We start from the raw sequence: 16,854 nt of genomic DNA on the forward strand, positions 1-16,854 counted from the left end.
GTGACCATGTGGCCCACGCCAAGGCAAAGAGTGGGCGTGCGCCCCTGACCCCACTGCCAGGGTCAAAGCCCAGCATGGTTTGCCCTGATCTGTGTCCCACACACGAATAGCGGACTTCTTCCAGGGCTGCGGTTCAAGGCCCGCATTCCCCCAGAAAGAGCAGATCAAGCAATCAACCCAACCACAGAGCAAATGGCAACGATTTTAATTCAACCACAAGGCAGATAGAAAGAAGGTAAAAGAATGTGCTACACAAACGTGAGAAAAGAAGAGGGTAGAGGGGAAAGGGGGAGGGAGGAGAGAAGAGTAAGAAAAGAGGGAAGGAGGAAGTGAGGGAACGAGAGAAGATCGGCGCAGGAAGAGAGCAGAGCGTGGTCCAAATCCTGCTGGGGCCTCTGTCTCTCTGCTTTGTCCCCTGACCTGACACACAGTTTCACAACAGCGCCGCCTCCTTGTTCCTGAACTGTGTCCCAGACCCCGGACAGTCCATACCAAACTCACATTAAATAAATTCCAATATACACTGTACAAGAAGGGTCGAGCCCAACGCTTTCTCCTGATCCCCAAAATAGAGCCCTCCCCCCCCGGCCCCTCTGATCTCAGGGGGCCCCAGAGGGCTGAAGAGGAAGGAGAAAGGACGGCCTGGCTCTCAAGGGAGCCCGCCATGCCCATGCATAAAGCAATCTTGGCTGTGAGTCCCAGGAGACCCCAGCACCCAGGCTGGGCTGGGGGTGGGGTGTGGCGGGCAGTGGCCACCCACCCACCCTCTGAACCCTACATCGCCCCTACCCTGTGTCCATGCCCAGAATCCCCTCCGTCCAGCTGCAACCGGAGCAGCACAGTCTGGGGAAGGGTGGGAGTGGGGTGGGGGTTGGGGTCGTGCAAAATGGCGAGGGAAAGACTCCCGTCGGCTTTCCCCAGAAGACCACGTGACCGAAGGCAAGGCAGGGGAGGTACACGACAAGTAGGGGCGGGCGACGCAGGCAAGTGCCCCCAGCCCCGATCACTCTGCCGGTGGGTGGGCCAGGTTGGCCAGAACCTTGGCCTGGTCCACGGCGTCCAGCAGGTTCTTGGCGTCCACCGCCAGGGTGTGGGAGGCGGTGAGCATCTGCCGCTTGCACTCCTCGCTCAGGGAGGTCACGGCGTTCTGCTGGGCCAGGCGCATCTTGTTGATGAGCTCCGCCAGGTCTTTGTTGAGCAGTTTCTGCGTCCCCTCAATCTGTAGGAAGGTGGCATGGGGGAGGCTGGGAGCTCGGAGGGCGGGGAAGGGTGTTGGCCAAGGGCGTCTCAGTTCTCTGGGGGTGAGCTGGGTCCAAACTCAGACAGAATCCAGTCCTCCCTATAGCATGGGTCCAGATCTATGAGGCCCGGCCAGCACACATCCCAGACCCCCAGCCAGCCAGGGGTAACCTGGGTTACCTCAGCCTGGGGGGCGATGGCACTGACCTCTGTCCTCGCAGATGGCGGCAGGGAGGGCAAGATGCTATCCACACTCCCGATGAGCTTCCGCAGGGTCAGCCCCACGTTCTGGCGGGGGGGGGGGGGAGGAGAAGGAGCAGGGCAGCGGTCACCGCTTGCTTGAGGGGCAGCTGTTTCCTCGGGAGGCAGCCCTGCCGGGGTGGCCCCCACCCTCCGAGGCTGCCTGGACGCCCTGCTCCCCCGGGGTGTACTGCCAACAACCCCACAGCCCCCCCCCTCCCTGCCCCCACACCTGCCCTTGAAATCACCTTGACCACCACCACATAGCCCTCGGGGGGCAGCTGGCAGAGCTCGTTCTTGAGTTCCAGCACCGCCCGCACCAGCTCCATGACGTTGAAGTACACCAGGTCATCGGTCCGGTCCAGGTTGGCCGTGGGCTGGATGGACTGAGGACAGGCAGATGGCTGGTGGGTACTAGGGGGGCCAGGGGTACCCCACTGTTGCAGGCCTGCTTCCCACACAGTGGCTCTCTAGCAGGGAGTGGTTCTAGCAGATTGCTGGTGGCCTTACACCTCACCAGTGAACCATCCCCTGCCCCGGGAGCCAGGCCATGTTGAAACTCCGTGGGTGATTCTCACAGACAGAGAAAGCCAGGGCCTGACCCAGATCACTGGAAAGACCACCGAGGCTCACAGAAGGAAGGACCTTACCAACCGGCCCTCCCACAGGTCCCACCTCAGGGCACAGGAGAAAGGAAACTGGCTCTCCCCTACTTTCTCTTAAATTAGCTGTGTGGCCTCAGGCGAGACCTGGCGCTCTCTGGGCCTCACGGATCTTCCAAAGGTCTTGGAAGTTTCCAAAGCCTGTGGTCTCCAGCCTTGCGGAACCCCAGCTCAAACCACTTCCAGCGGGGGGGCGGGGGGGCTGTACTTACCTGTGCACCGAGCCGCGGCGGCTTCTGTGGGGGCCCAGTGAACTCGGCTGCAATGGGAAAGACGGTGGGTGGGTGGGGTTCCCTCCCTTCCTACCTGCTGGTAGCCAAGCAAGCCCCTGTCCTCTATCACCGAGAGACCCCAGGGACAGGAAGAGGGCAGAAAAATAACACCTCGCTCTCTCGGTTTCCTGTGGGGGAGAGTGCCAGTTCTGCTCCTGCTTCCTCCCAGAGGGGTGTACCCCGAGAAACAGGCCTGGCCCTGGCCATGGGAAAGAAAGCCCACGTTCTGCAGGTGCAAGGCAGTGCTCGGGTAAATCTCTGAAGACCCCAACATGGTCTTCCCGTGATGCACTGGCCAGGCTCTGCTCTCACCTGTTGCCCTGAATCTCAGTTTCCATCTGTAGGAAAGCTGCGTGAAGCCAGGCACCGGGGGCTCCCGTCTGCAATCCTAGCTACTCGAGAGGCTGAGATCTCAGGACTGTGCTTTGAAGCCAGCCTGGGCAGAAGAGTCCACGAGACTCTTATCTCCAATGAACTACCAAAAAGCCAGCAGTGGAGCTGCGCCTCAAGTGGTAGCGTGCTAGCCTCATGCGCGTAAGTTCAGGGACAGCACCCGGGTCTGGAGTTCAAGCCACGGGACCAGCTAGATGAGCAGGCCTCTTGGAACCACGCTGCCTAGGCTCAACTCTGAGCTGTGTGAATCAGTCTCGGTGTGTGACCTTGGGCGGGTTACTTAACCACCCAGACTTGATTTGGTCCTTGGTACAAAGGAGATAAAATGCACCTGTCTCCTGCACGGGTGATGAGGAAAGGAGCTGACATTTGCATGTGACTTAGGGCTGTTCCGGTTTGTGTTAAGCTCTCTCTGTGACTATTGTCATTGTAATTGTCATCATCATCATCGCCACCCCTCTGCCCTCTCTGCTTCCAGCATAGACTTCTAGAAAGACTTTTCGGGCTTTGTCTCTTGAATCCCAGGAAGAAACAAAAGGAAGGGAAGTCGGAACCCGGGGAGGTGAGCTATTTAACAGCCCTCCACATGCAGGCGCCTCTGACAGGGTGAGGGGAAATGGAAAGGGAAACTGCAGACTGCTCTGAACAAACACAGATGGAAGCAAGAGGACACAGAGCAAGAAGACAAGAATGGGGGAGGGGGAGGGGGAGGGAGGAAAACACAGAAAGAGGTGTGTGTGTGTGGGGGGGGTGCAAGGCAGGGCTGAAAAGGCCCATGGTTCTTAACGTCGCAGATGCACTCTGCTGTTCTCTTTGGGGCCAGGTGCAGGGACAGGGCCCCACGAGGTGGGGGGGCGGGGAGGGCGGAGCACTCACTGTAACCAGCCTCTTTCTCTGGTGTCTACAAGGAAGGGAGGAAAAGCAACAGTCACTCCTGTGGTTCTGGGACTCCCCCTCTCCCCTCCTCCCACCCTCCACTGGGTGGGGTGCCTGACCCCAAATGACCCTTCCGAGAGGTCAAGCCAGTGCCAAGGACACAGACCCCATGGGCGCTCAGAATAAGAGCCGTGTAGGATCAGCATCAGGGGAAGCGATGGGTGCCACGATGGGAAGCCAGGCAGGCGGGGTGTGGGGGGCACACCTGGAGAGCCCCAGAGTGGGACGAGTCTTTCCTAAGAGGCCTCTTCTGGTGACTTACCAACGGGGACTTGTCGTTCATGTAAACCATGGGGTCCTGCAGAGGAAGAGACCAAGCCAAAGGACTTAGGGGGTGGGGGTGGGGCAGAGAGTCCAGAGAAAGCGTGGCAAGCACTGGCTTAAATCTAAAGGGACCCGCGGAGGCGAAACATCCCCAGGCTCAGGGCCGGCTCACCAAGGACTTCTCCTCCTGCCGCAGCCACTGGTAATCTTCCACCATCTGCTTCTGCTGCTTGTCCAGGATCTGCCGCATCTTGATCTTCTCGGCCTCCCAGAGCTGCTGGGCCTCCTCTCGGCTGTTGGGTCGGATGAAGTCCTCCTCCTGGGAGAACACGCACCCTGAGCCCCGGCTCCTTAAACCCACACGCCCAGTTGCAACGGGACGCTAAGCCCTCTGGTGATCCATCAGTGACATGGCAGGGTCCGGTGCACAGCCCTAGCTCTGTCTGTACAGGTGGCCTTTGTGAAGGTGCTCGTCATTTAATGCATTTAGAAACACAAGGCTGCACAGGGCGTAAGCCCGCATGGGCTCTTTGCAGGCTTTTCGACCGCTGTGTACGCCGTGGGCCACAGCCGGGCCATGTGACTCAAGCCAGGGGAGACGGCAGGACCTGCGATGAAGGGTTGCTGCATGGGGGCAAGGCAAGTGCTCTTCTCTTTACCAACCGAATCCTAGTTTTCATGCATCTGGGGGCTTTCGGACCTAGTTACGGCCTTGGCTGATAAATGGGTGTTGATGTGGTCCTCCTTTCCTTCTACCTCGCCAGGGCTGATACGCATAATGTTTTCTTCTCCGTTCCTCCTAGCTCTTCTGGTTTTACTCTGTTGCTCACGATCCCTTGGCCTTTGGAGCTGGCGGAGGGTGACAAGCAGCCTCTTGACCGCAAGGGTGGCCAGGGGCAGCCTTTGCAAGAATCAGCGTTCCCTCCGCTCCCGCCGTGGTGTGAATGTGTCCCCATGTTCCCAACTTGATCTCTAGCGCAACGCATGGCGCCGTCAGAGGGGAGCTTGGGCTGGATTCGTGCCTTCCACGCGGGAGGGATCCCCGATGAGCAGACGGGTCTGCCCGACTCCCTCACGCCCCACGTCTTCACTCACCCACGGTATGATGGGACACCCTCACCCTAGCCGCCCTTGGTCCTGGCCGTCCTCCTCCATGGCTGTACAACACCCCCCCCCCCCCCCCCCCCGCTCATTGTAAGCTTCTACTCTCAAGTATCACGAGCACAAAACAGACTAAGGCCACTCGCTTCCTGTGACGCGGCCGGTTCATAGCCAAGTCACTGAAATGAAACACGGCAAAGATGACCTGTATGAATTTATAGTAAGCAGTCTCCTTGCCAAGCCTCTCAGGGGGATTTCCTTTCAGACATCCTTGAATATCACAATGGAGTTTTAAAAAAATGGTCACACTGGGATGCTTATCCCACTGAGTTTTAACTGTGAATCTTAGTTCCTAACCATACTTTTCCCTACAAGTTAGGTTTCTTGCTAAATACTCTTTGTTCACTCATCGGTTCAATCATTATTTATTAAGCAACTACCACATAGCAGGCAGGGGTCTGAACACTGGGGGAAGAGTTACTTTTAAATATACGGTGGCCCTCTCAAGGAGCTAAGAAGACAATAGGTAGACAGAACGTTGGTGTTCTTACCCTCATGCCATCCGCGAGGGAGACATGGACAGGGGGCCTCACTAGAGCCGAGAACACACCAACCATGCTTTGGGACCTCCAGAACGGAGTTAAATAAAAACCTTTTTCTGTGCAAAGTGCCCAGCCTCAGGTATTTTGTGACGGCAACCCAAAATGGATTAAGACACTGTTGTGGGAAATGAGGGACTTTCAGGCTATAAATATGCCCAGTGATATGTCACCGTCCTTGACACAGTGGTATGGCTGCCTCAGGCTACTGACCGATAGTGACGAGCAGAGTTCCAAATATAGAGTTAGAAATGTGTAGGTGTACAAAAATGCACAGACTAAGATTACATACAAGTAGGAATAGTTACGAGAGTCCAAAAAATACTGCATAGTATTACAGATACCAGGAAAGGCTTCTAACCCATTCATGCCCTGTACGTCCCAGACCTGATCTTACTAAATATTCTAATAAAGATAATTTGGAAAACTTACTACAATGTCTTCCTTTTGATAATAAAACTAAAGGACAGACCAAGAGCCTTCAAAACCTGAACTCTTTTTAGGATGACTTGGCTGAAATGCACCCCAGGTGTCTTTTTTTTTCTTAGGCCACGGATACCTGCATGTCTTGGAAGAAATTTGGCATTGGTATATGAACTGGAACACCTTGCACAATCTGGTTCCAATCCAGCCTGCCTCACTTCCAACTCCACACAGACGTCTCCTTGTTCTAGCTTTCTGCATCCATCCTTTCCCCTACCTGCCCTATGTGTGTTTGTTGGCTTTACTGTTCAATCTTGGTTCCTACTGGTGCCTTGGTTTCTTCTATCCCTGGCATCATTTCTTCCCATCCAAACCATCAAGGCCAAACTGGAAGAAAGCCACAGGCAGGACTTCCTCTGCTTCCTGACCTCTCACTCTGTGGCCTCCAGAACTTTCTGGCTTGTGTGACAGGTTCCTTCTTTTTTTTTTTTTTCTTATTTATTGTCAAAGTGATGTACAGAGAGGTTACAGTTTCATACGTTAGGCACTGGATACATTTCTTGTACTGTTTATCCTCCCCCCTCCCCCTCCCCTTTCCCCTCTCCCCCCATGAGTTGTTCAGTTGGTTTACACCAAACAGTTTTGCAAGTATTGCTTTTGTAGTCGTTTGTCTTTTTACCCTGTGCCTCTCGATTTTGGTATTCCCTTTCACTTTCCTAGTTCTAATACCAGTATATACAGTTTCCAATGTACTCAGATAAGATACAGTGATAGTGCAGGTACAACCACAGGAAGGGGATACAAGAGGATCATCAACGATAGAAGCTACGGGTTCACATGGCATGTTGAAAGTAATTACAAACTTCAAGCTGTATTATAAAGCTATAGTAATAAAAACAGCTTGGTATTGGCACCGGAACAGGCCTAAAGACCAATGGAACAGAATTGAAGACCCGGGAATGAACCCACAGAACTATGCCCACTTAATATTTTATAAAGGAGCTAAAAAAATAGGATAGAAGAAAGATAGCCTCTTTAACAAATGGTGCTGGCAAAACTGGTTCAACACCTGCAACAAACTAAAACTAGATCCTTATATATCACCCTGCACCAAAATCAATTCCAAATGGATCAAAGACCTCGAAATTAAAACAGATACCCTGAAAACACTAAAGGAAGGAGTAGGAGAAACACTTGGGCTCCTTGGCACAGGACGGAACTCCCTTAACAAAGACCCAGAAATGCTACAAATCAAAGAAAGGATGGACAAATGGGACTACATCAAACTGCAGAGCTTCTGCAGGGCAAAGGACAGCCCGCAAGATAAACAGAAAGCCCACAGATTGGGAAAAGATCTTTACTGGCCATGCAACAGACAAAGGCCTCATATCTAAAATATATGCAGAACTAAAAAAATTAGACAAGTTCCTTCTGACTCTACGCTCCTTGCAGGCAAAACCAGCCAGTTCCTTCTTCAGCACCGGGGACAGCACCCAGCCTATATACACTAAGCACACCTGTGATGTATAATCATGAGGTCTTGGTGGAGGGAGTTTGCTGCCATCCTGCCTGGGGCAGATGGGCCAGGCTATGGAACCAGCCAGGAGAAAATTGTGTTTGCCATCTCTGAATGCTTGTTAAATGATTTCAAATGTATTGTGGGGGCGGGGGGGGGGGGGAGGGCGGTTATTAAACCTTTGCAGCTTTCTACCTGGAAGAGACTATCTCTGTGTTTCTGGGATCTATAGCATACATTGGAGTTTATATTTTTAACTTTTGCTGCTTATTTAAAGAAATGTTCATTATGTTCTTTGGGGCAGATTTTTCCTATAGTAATTACTTCTAAACCCCTGACACAAAAGACCCTTTTTTGTCTTGCACAGCCTGTCTCTATGCTATAGAACAGAGCGCTTGCTGAGAACCAGGGCTTAGAGAACGGCAGCGCTGCCTCTCCAGTGTGCGAAATAGCTTCTTTCTGAAAGAACACATTTTTAACTACAGCCCTCTGAAACTTAATTAATTATGAATAAAGAGACAAGGGCAGGAGGGTGGAGAAACTGAACATGGCTAAACTATAGAACATGTTTAAAACTGTAGATGGATTATTGTTAGGCATAGGCAAGGAAAGAAATTGGGTAAATTAACGTCAGCGAGGAGGGCTATGAAGAGTTTTATTTCACGACAGCTCTCCCTGCCTGGAACTCTAACACGCTTACTTCAAAATTTTACTAAATTAAGAATAACAGCACAGAAGCGTAGTGGCATAATTGCCTACACTTCCCCAAATCTATTATAATAAACATGTACTTGTACAACCCAGAAAAATTGCAGCGTTCTGTGTCCTAAGTCCCAAATATCACGCATACATACAGACTTTGAGCCGCAATGATAGGGTTTTCAGTCTGCTTTGTAAGTGATGTCAAGTGTTCTTGGCAGCTGACTGCTAGTTGCAGAGGACCTGGCTGGGGCAGGCGGCTGTCTGCATGGAAAGTGTTGGTTTTCATATCCACATGAGGATCTGGCCCAGGAAGCTCCCAGGGCCTCCAGAGTCCCCGAGAACCAGGAGGTGGCAGGGACGTGGCTTAGCCTTTCTCCAGCCACTTCCTGAGCCCGAGCCCACAGCAGCTCCTTTCCCACATCACCATTTACAGAAGCAACAGCACGAGCAGCCACCAGGAAACCTTTCCTCTGTCTGGGGAAAGGTTCAGCAACGGCAAGCAACGAGGCAGGAAGGCAGCGTGGGGCAATTCTGCAGCCCCATCGCAGTTGGCGTGCTCTGCCCGCCAGCCACAGGGCAAGTTTTCCCATCCATTGCTACAGCGCCAGAACAGACAAGGGCCTAGTCTTGTGCAGCCCGGGTCCCCTGGAACATAGCCTGGCTTGTGCCTAGCTGCTACGTTTACGTGTTTGCTAAGGGATGGAGGTCCCAGAGTGCCCTCTGTGGCCTGCCTGGCACAGAGCACCACCTGAGGCTGAGGAGGTGGAACCTCGGGGGGTCCCAAGCCTCCCTCCAGCCTTCTCCTCAGTCCGGGCCGGGACCCAGCATGCAGAGCCCTCTTACCCGCATGCTGTGGCGCTTGAAGACATTGTGCCGGTGCAGAGGTGGGGTGTGCAGAGAGTTAACGGGAGATGGGTATTCCATAGGGCTGGTGAGCGTAGGCGAGCTGGCACACAGACCCTCAGGGACCTATTCAGGAGAAGCAAAGAAGCACAAGGCACAGAGACAAGGCAAGAGGGTAGACAATTAGCTGCTACACACAGGAGCACAAAGACAGGAGCATCTGGGCAGGGGTCAGACTTGCTCTTGCAGAGCTAATAAAGAACGAGGCATGGCATTTCCTTGGCCCTGTGGGAGAGACATGGTGGAGCGATGTGGGCTTCTCATTTGGCTAACATGTCTTTCCCATGATGCTCTGCTCGCATGGGGCGTGCGCAGGTCGCTGGCGCGAGGACCCTCTGGAAGAGGGCTTGTTGCCACAGTTTGTGTTAAGAAGGGACAGATCTGATTAGGCTACAGGTAAATAAATAAATGCACGTGTGTTCACACACGGTCATGCCACCGTGTCCCAGAGGATTCGTTCCAGGATGCCCTGAAGATACCCCAGCCTGAGGACGTTTAGATGGTGATGGTGCAGTGTTGGCACAGAATTCACACATGCCCTCCAGCATGCTGTACCCCATCTCTAGGTTACTTCCACTAACGGATGCCATGTAAATGCTAGACACACACTTGTTTCCTGCACCGTTCAGGGAAGGATGACAAGAACAAGTCTGCACACGTTTGGCACACACAAAATTGTGTGCTTTGCACATATATCTGATTCTGGGTTTGTTGAATCCACCGATGCAGAGCTCACAGTTGGGGAGGGCAGACTGTGTGTGCATGGGTGCAGAGGGGTGTGTGTGTGTGTGTAAACATATAAATTATATGTAATTAGGTTTATTTTGGAACAATTTTGAATGCTGCTTTTTTTGAGTATACGGATTCTTTAAAGGACACTGTTGGCAGCTTTTGGAATAAGGCACTTTCTTTACGCGGTGAGGATTTATCTTTTTTTTTTTCTTGCCAGTCCTGGGCCTTGGACTCAGGGCCTGAACACTGTCCCTGCTTCTTTTTGCTCAAGGCTAGCACTCTGCCACTTGAGCCACAGCGCCACTTCTGGCCATTTTCTGTATATGTGGTGCTGGGGAATCGAACCCAGGGCCTCATGTATACGAGGCAAGCACTCTTGCCACTAGGCCATATCCCCAGCCCTGAGGATTTATCTGATTGCTCTTGATTGGACGATGTTGGCGCCGGGGTTATTTCCTTGAGAGGAAGGGTGTGACTGTGGAACACAAGCTTTCTGTTGGGAGCACCAGGCGTGCTGTTGGTTGAGACACTCTGTTCTCAAGCAACGACTGTGTCGGGGGGGATGCAGGAGAAGCGAGGGGTCTATAATGCCTCGCCCCCAGACGCAAGGGGGGCTGCCGGGCAGGGTGTACTGAATCAGAGCCTCACAGCTATGGGGAGCTTTGTGACTGGCGACGATGAATGGAACCCTGATCTCTCTCTCTCCTGGCCACCCAGGTCCTCTGCAGGGAGCCCTGGTGACAGTTCTATTCTCCGGGGGCCTCCTCTGGCCCACGTTCCCTGGGACTCCTTCTTAGAGGGCTCTGCTCAGGGTGTGAGGCCAGGAAAGCCAAGGACATAGGGACGAAGCTGCCGGCTGACACACGGAGCAGCAGACATTCAGACAACCGCACCGGGCTGCAGTCAGGATTTCTCAGCAGAGGGAAGTCTGAGTTCAAATACTGCCCTGGGTACCAAAGAAGAACCAACCCCTCAGGCATCTTCCTCCCCTAAGCGTGTGCTTATTGCTCCTTAAAGATGCAGGTGGATGTTCAGGATGAAGGATGCCCCTGACCTCCCCACCGTCTAGCGACACATTTACCTGGAACTGCAGCTTGGGAGCCAGCAGGTTGGTTTGTGGCGGGGGTCTGTACTTGGGCCGGCTGGGCTGGAGAGAGAACACAGAGCCGTGTCACTCACTGTCCCTTGCCCTCAGTGGACGTGGCCCACCTAGGGGCGGTCAGGTCCGAGGCAGCAGCGGCAGCGTGTTCCATCGCAGTGAGGGAGAGAGGGGGACAGAGTTATCAGTGGGTCAGCAGTTGGCAGCCACAGACGGTCAGAGGCAGGCTGTCTCGAAGGACCCAGGTAGTCCCGCAGCCTCACGGAGGTGAGAACTGAGCTAGATGGGGGGGAAGGGCAGCCCCCAGGCAGAAGGGGCAGTGAGACTCGGGACCAGGTCAGACTTTGTTTCTGTCTTCCTCAAACTCATGTCCCAGTGTGGCATCAGGATGCAGGTCCTTGAGCCCGAGAGCAGGGTCAGATGAGGTCAGAGGGTGGAGCCCCAGGGGGAGACCTTTGCAAGAAGAGGAGCCAGTGAGGACACAGCAGGAGAGTGGCCGTCCCAGTGAAGGAAGAGGGGATTATCAGAAGCTACACTAATTCGTGCGTTTGTGTCTGGAACTTGAACTTCTCAATCTCCAGAGCAATGAGTTAAATGTCTGCGGTTTCAGCCACTTGGCCTGTGCCTTTCCATTTTGGCAGCTTTAGTGACTCAGCCTGGTCTCTCGGAATCCGTGTGCCCGATGGGGCGGCGGGGCCCCTGGATCCTGCGCTCCCCACCCCTGTGCCCTCAGGAGGGTCTGATTTAGCCCTAGGAAGCTCCAGGATAAAAGCGCCCCGCCTCCCACAGGGAACTCAGGAGGGATAAAGTCGGTGTGGCTTCTCCACATGGTGTGCACCGTCTCAGAATCTGCCCATCAAGGCGAGAGTGGCGGAGGGGATGGACGGCGGGTTCCGGGATGGACGGCGGGTTCCGGGACAGAGGGGCTGGAAGCACCCAGCCCGCACGGGGGTTGTGGGGGGAGGCCAGGGCCATACACGGACTGGACTGTGCTGGGATTCGTAGGACCAACCAGACTGGGGGCTCCACCTACCTTGGGCGGGGGTTCTTGGTAGGTGGTCGGCTCCAAGATTTTGGGGGGTCGGTAGCGGGTACTCCTTTCCTGCTCTACGGCAATGTCCTTCTCCGTCTGGTAAATGTCGCTGCCGAGGTGCCGGGTCGGACAGAGAGAGAAACAGCCAGCTTAGCCACGTGTGAGCTTTTGGCTCTGGTTATTTTTGAGATGAGGTTTCTGTCTTTTCCCTGGGCTTTCCAGGACCGTGATCCTCCTATTTATGCTTCCTGCTTAACAGGCATAAGAGGCCCACACCACCATATCCAAGTTTTTGTTGTTTGTTTAATTGAGATGGGGGCCTTGTGAACTTTTTCCTAAGGTATCCTTGGACTACCATCCTTCTGATCTCTGTCTCCCCAGTAGCTAGGATTACAGGCAGGGGCTACCACCGCCAACTGGCTCCGATCCTTTGCTTCCAAGTAAGAAAGTATCTTCCCAGCACGTGTCTGAGCAAGGCACTGTGCCTGGTCCGGAGATGCCCAGATGAGCACGGCTTCCTAAGGGTGGCCTCATGTCTGACTGTGCCCTGGGCCTCATCCTTCTGTCCCCCAACAGAGCTGGCCCAGAAGCCCTGTCCTGGGTGCTGGGCTCCCACGGGGGCTCTGCTGCAAGGACCGGCTCAGTCCGCACGGACAGACACAGGATACAGTGTGCACAGAAGGCAGATCTGGGGACACGTGGCAGCGCGCCTGCAGCCTGAATTCTCTCGCCTCCCAGGAGGGCCACGTCTGACTTGGGAGGAAACTTCTCTGCGTCACTGAGTCACGGGGGCCCGCCCTCTGCCCCCCCTCCCCCCCCATGCTCACCTGAGGCTGCACACGAGCTCGGTGAAGCGGGGCCGGTCGCTGGGGTCGTAGTCCCAGCAGCGGGTCATGAGGGTGTAAAGGACAGGGGGACAGAGCTCGGGCTTGGGCAGCCGGTCCCCTTTCTCCAGCACCCCGATGACGTCTTTGTTCTCCAGCCAGAAGAAGGGCTGCTTCCCAAAGCTCAGGATTTCCCACATGCACACAGCTGGGGGCGAGAGGGTGCTCAGGCCGGGCCGCCTCCTGGGGAGCCACGGGGGCGCCCCACGCTTGGCCTCTGTCTCCACCCCTCCTGGGATTGTGCCACGAGCATCTTCATCTGTGCCCCCTGAACCCAGGCCTCCCTCCCCGGGCCCCTCCACACAAGGAGCGGGCTCTCGATAGAACAGGAGGCCCTCAGGGCCAACGCCAGAAGCTGGGAGCCTAACAGCCACACGCGCCGCCCTTTGCGTTTCTGAGCCTCGGGGTGCGGCTCTGGAGGATGGGAGCAATGGGGAATATCCTACGGCCGTAGGGGATCCAGGGCAGGGCGCTCAGTGAGGGAGGGGAGTCCCGTCTCCCTCCCCGCCTCCTTCTCACAGGAACCCCCTGAGTTTCCTCTTTGCCCCCCCCCCCCCCCCGCGTAGACCGCAAGCCCGGCTGCGCTCTCGGTGAGTCGGGCCCAGGCGGTGCGGGCCAGCCCCCGGCCGCTGCCGGCAACCTGAGTGGAAGCGGCCACCTCCAGGACAGGGCAGTTGTCACAGTGTGGACGGGGACCCTGGGGCCCTGCAGGCTGGGAGGGGGGGTCCCCGCGCCCCCTCCTGGCCTGGCATGGAAGCGGGGCTCTGCCCTTTCCCGCACCTGCCGGGCCACACATCCCTACTCACCAAACATCCAGACGTCGCTGGCCGTGGTGAAGCGCCGGAAGTTGATGGACTCGGGGGACATCCACTTGATGGGGAGACGAGTCACAGAGGCTTTGGGGGGCGCAAAAGGGGTTCACAGGGGCCATTTGAGGAAGACGTGGCTGCTTCTCCAAAGACCCTTGGCCTGGGCTGTTCCAACCCTAGGCTTCCCTCCTCCGGGATTTGGGGTTCAGGCAACTCTCCAGGGGTAACCAGGGTGACTGGAACGTCCCCTCACCTTTGTAATAGTCCTCATCCTCGATGTACCGGGAAAGGCCAAAGTCCCCCAGCTTCACACACTCCGGGGAGGCCACCAGGACGTTGCGGACCGCGATGTCCCTGGAAGGAAGAGCAGAGGCCAGGTTGGGACAGGTGGCGGGGTGGACGGGGGCCGAGAATGTTTCCATACTGGCCGGAGGAGGGTTCCCCCCCGCCCCCCGGGTGCCCTCACTCCTGCCGGCCAGGCCAGCGGCGTTCCTGGTGCCCCACCGCCCTGTGCCTGGCTGCTTCTCACAGGCGGCGCTCCCCCCACCATGGCAAAGACGCCTCAACAGCCTGCGGCCGGACACCAACGAACAAGGACGCCCTGCGCCTTCGCTCCTGACTGCCGGCAGCTCGCCTGGGGCCCTCGGGAGGGAACCGGGGTCTCACAAGGCAAAGGCTGCTTGCCTGTCCTGATCACGGTGCCTGGAGCCAAGTGTCACGCCCACTGTACTTGTTGGAGGAGCGGATGAATGGATGGCCACGTGTGTGTGTGTGTGTGTGTGTGTGTGTGTGTATGTGTGTGTGTCTCCTACATGGTCACGCGCACAGCCAGGCACAGAGGTAATGATAATGGCAGGGTGAACATCGCAGCATTGTCTTCCTGGGCCAGGAGGCCACATTCCCGGCACCCTCCACTCAGGAGAAGGGAAGAGAACCAGCCACGACGGGACGGACAGGGTGGTATCTGACCCCAGACCCCAGGCTGGGATTCCCGCCCCTGCACACCGCGCCCCCCTCGGGGCCCGGTAGAAGGGCCTGGCCTGGGCGCCGCCTCACCTGTGCACACAGTTGATGCTCTCCAGGTAGGCCATGGCTTTGCAGATCTGCAGCGAGTACAGGACAAGCGTGGGGACCTTCAGGGAGTTCTTGTTTCGCTCCAGGTAGTGGCCCAGCTGCGGGAAGGGAGAGGGGGCGCAAGGACCCCTCAGTTCCACTGGCATGGTGACAGCTACCGACCCTCCCCTTCCTTTAGGGACAAACCGGATGGCGGAAAGCCGTTCCAGCAATTTCCTCTGGCAGATGGAGAGCCTGTGCTTCAGCTGAATCTGGAAGGCAGGGGGCCGGGCCCTGCTCAGCCGTCTGTCTGGGTCGCTAGCTGCTTACCTCGCCGTAGGGATACAACTCCATGATGATCCAAGTGGGCTCCTCCTCAATGATGCCCACCAACTTCACAATGTGCGGGTGGTCCAGGTTTTTCATCATCACTGTGGGGTGTGAGAGAGGGCAGAGGGGCAGCTAAGGGTGGCATCAGGTGCTCTGATTTGGTTTTTTTTTGCCAGCCCTGGGGCTAGAACTCAGGGCCTAGGCATTATCCCCGAGTTACTTTTTGCTCAAGGCTAGCCCTCTACCAGTTGAACCACAGCGCCCCTTCTGGCCTTTTCTGGGTATGTGGTGCTGAGGAATCAAACCCAGGGCTTCCTGCAAGCTAGGCAAGCACTCTAGCACCAAGCCAAGCCCCATTCCCAGCCCACTTGTTTGCTTGTTTTGTGCTGGGGATGGAATTTAGGGCCTCACGTGGTGTACTAGGCCTGAGCTGCTTTCCCAGCTCCAGTCACACAGAGGTAGAATTTCCTGTCCCAGCTGGGTGAAAACAGGGAGTAAAACCCTTCTCCAAGGTGGGACTCAGCACAGTTCACACTGGCTCCCAGGCCCCTCCCACCTGTGAAGGGCCCCCTCCCTCCTGTGAAGGGGCTCCCCCTCCCTCCTGTGAAGGCCCCCCTCCCTCCTGTGAAGGCCCCCTCCCTCCTGTGAAGGCCCCCCTCCCTCCTGTGAAAGGACCCCCCTCCCTCCTGTGAAGGGCCCCCCTCCCTCCTGTGAAGGGCCCCCCCTCCCTCCTGTGAAGGGCCCCCTCCCTCCTGTGAAGGGGCTCCTCCTCCCTCCTGTGAAGGCCCCCTCCCTCCTGTGAAGGGGCTCCTCCTCCCTCCTGTGAAGGGGCTCCTCCCTCCTGTGAAGGGCCCCCCTCCCTCCTGTGAAGGGCCCCCTCCCTCCTGTGAAGGGGCTCCTCCTCCCTCCTGTGAAGGACCCCCTCCCTCCTGTGAAGGCCCCCCCCTCCCTCCTGTGAAGGGCCCCCCCCTCCCTCCTGTGCAGGGCCCCCCCTCCCTCCTGTGAAGGGCTCCCTCCCTCCTGTGAAGGGGCTCCTCCTCCCTCCTGTGAAGGCCCCCCTCCCTCCTGTGAAGGCCCCCCCCTCCCTCCTGTGAAGGGCCCCCCTCCCTCCTGTGAAGGGCCCCCCTCCCTCCTGTGAAGGCCCCCTCCCTCCTGTGAAGGGGCTCCTCCTCCCTCCTGTGAAGGGGCTCCTCCTCCCTCCTGTGAAGGGCCCCCTCCCTCCTGTGAAGGGGCTCCTCCTCCCTCCTGTGAAGGGGCTCCTCCTCCCTCCTGTGAAGGGCCCCCTCCCTCCTGTGAAGGGCCCCCCTCCCTCCTGTGAAGGCCCCCTCCCTCCTGTGAAGGGGCTCCTCCTCCCTCCTGTGAAGGCCCCCTCCCTCCTGTGAAGGCCCCTCTCCCTCCTGTGAAGGCCCCCCTCCCTCCTGTGAAGGGCCCTCTCCCTCCTGTGAAGGGGCCCTGGCTCAGGGGGTGCCTACCCGCCTCACTCATGAACTTCTCCTTGTTGTCCAGGGTGCAGTCTTTCTTGCAGGTCTTGACCGCTACATTGATGTGCTCCCCTTTCTGCAACAGGAGTGTGTTCAGGGACCCCCCAGTCCAGCCTCCTCACAGACCCAGCCAGAGGAGGTGGGTGACCCGGTCCCGCTCAGCACAGCCGCCCCGTCTCTTCC

General features: G+C 56.6%; 1 protein-coding gene across 4 annotated transcripts in view; it reads right to left on the reverse strand.

Annotated features, from left to right (window-relative positions):
• Nucleotides 1-189: 189 nt before the first annotated feature.
• Ptk2b (protein tyrosine kinase 2 beta) overlaps nucleotides 190-16,854 on the reverse strand; it is a 92,114-nt gene continuing 75,449 nt past the window's right edge. Inside the window, exons 16-31 of one of the 4 annotated variants that reach the window (XM_048330399.1) lie at nucleotides 16,663-16,747; nucleotides 15,191-15,291; nucleotides 14,864-14,979; nucleotides 14,061-14,161; nucleotides 13,805-13,894; nucleotides 12,942-13,146; nucleotides 12,115-12,223; nucleotides 11,064-11,129; nucleotides 9,191-9,316; nucleotides 4,179-4,325; nucleotides 4,005-4,040; nucleotides 3,683-3,707; nucleotides 2,354-2,400; nucleotides 1,728-1,865; nucleotides 1,447-1,527; nucleotides 190-1,219 (exon numbers count right to left, since the gene is read on the reverse strand). In XM_048330399.1, coding sequence (XP_048186356.1) covers nucleotides 1,004-1,219; nucleotides 1,447-1,527; nucleotides 1,728-1,865; nucleotides 2,354-2,400; nucleotides 3,683-3,707; nucleotides 4,005-4,040; nucleotides 4,179-4,325; nucleotides 9,191-9,316; nucleotides 11,064-11,129; nucleotides 12,115-12,223; nucleotides 12,942-13,146; nucleotides 13,805-13,894; nucleotides 14,061-14,161; nucleotides 14,864-14,979; nucleotides 15,191-15,291; nucleotides 16,663-16,747 — 1,689 coding nt within the window. In that variant the 3' untranslated portion in view covers nucleotides 190-1,003. Of the gene's footprint in view, nucleotides 1,220-1,446; nucleotides 1,528-1,727; nucleotides 1,884-2,353; nucleotides 2,401-3,682; nucleotides 3,708-4,004; nucleotides 4,041-4,178; nucleotides 4,326-9,190; nucleotides 9,317-11,063; nucleotides 11,130-12,114; nucleotides 12,224-12,941; nucleotides 13,147-13,804; nucleotides 13,895-14,060; nucleotides 14,162-14,863; nucleotides 14,980-15,190; nucleotides 15,292-16,662; nucleotides 16,748-16,854 lie in introns of all 4 variants that reach the window. The other 3 variants (XM_048330398.1, XM_048330401.1, XM_048330400.1) reach the window with 3 other exon arrangements.

The sequence above is a fragment of the Perognathus longimembris genome, chromosome 21 (genome assembly GCF_023159225.1).
Source record: "Perognathus longimembris pacificus isolate PPM17 chromosome 21, ASM2315922v1, whole genome shotgun sequence".
NCBI lineage: Eukaryota > Metazoa > Chordata > Mammalia > Rodentia > Heteromyidae > Perognathus > Perognathus longimembris.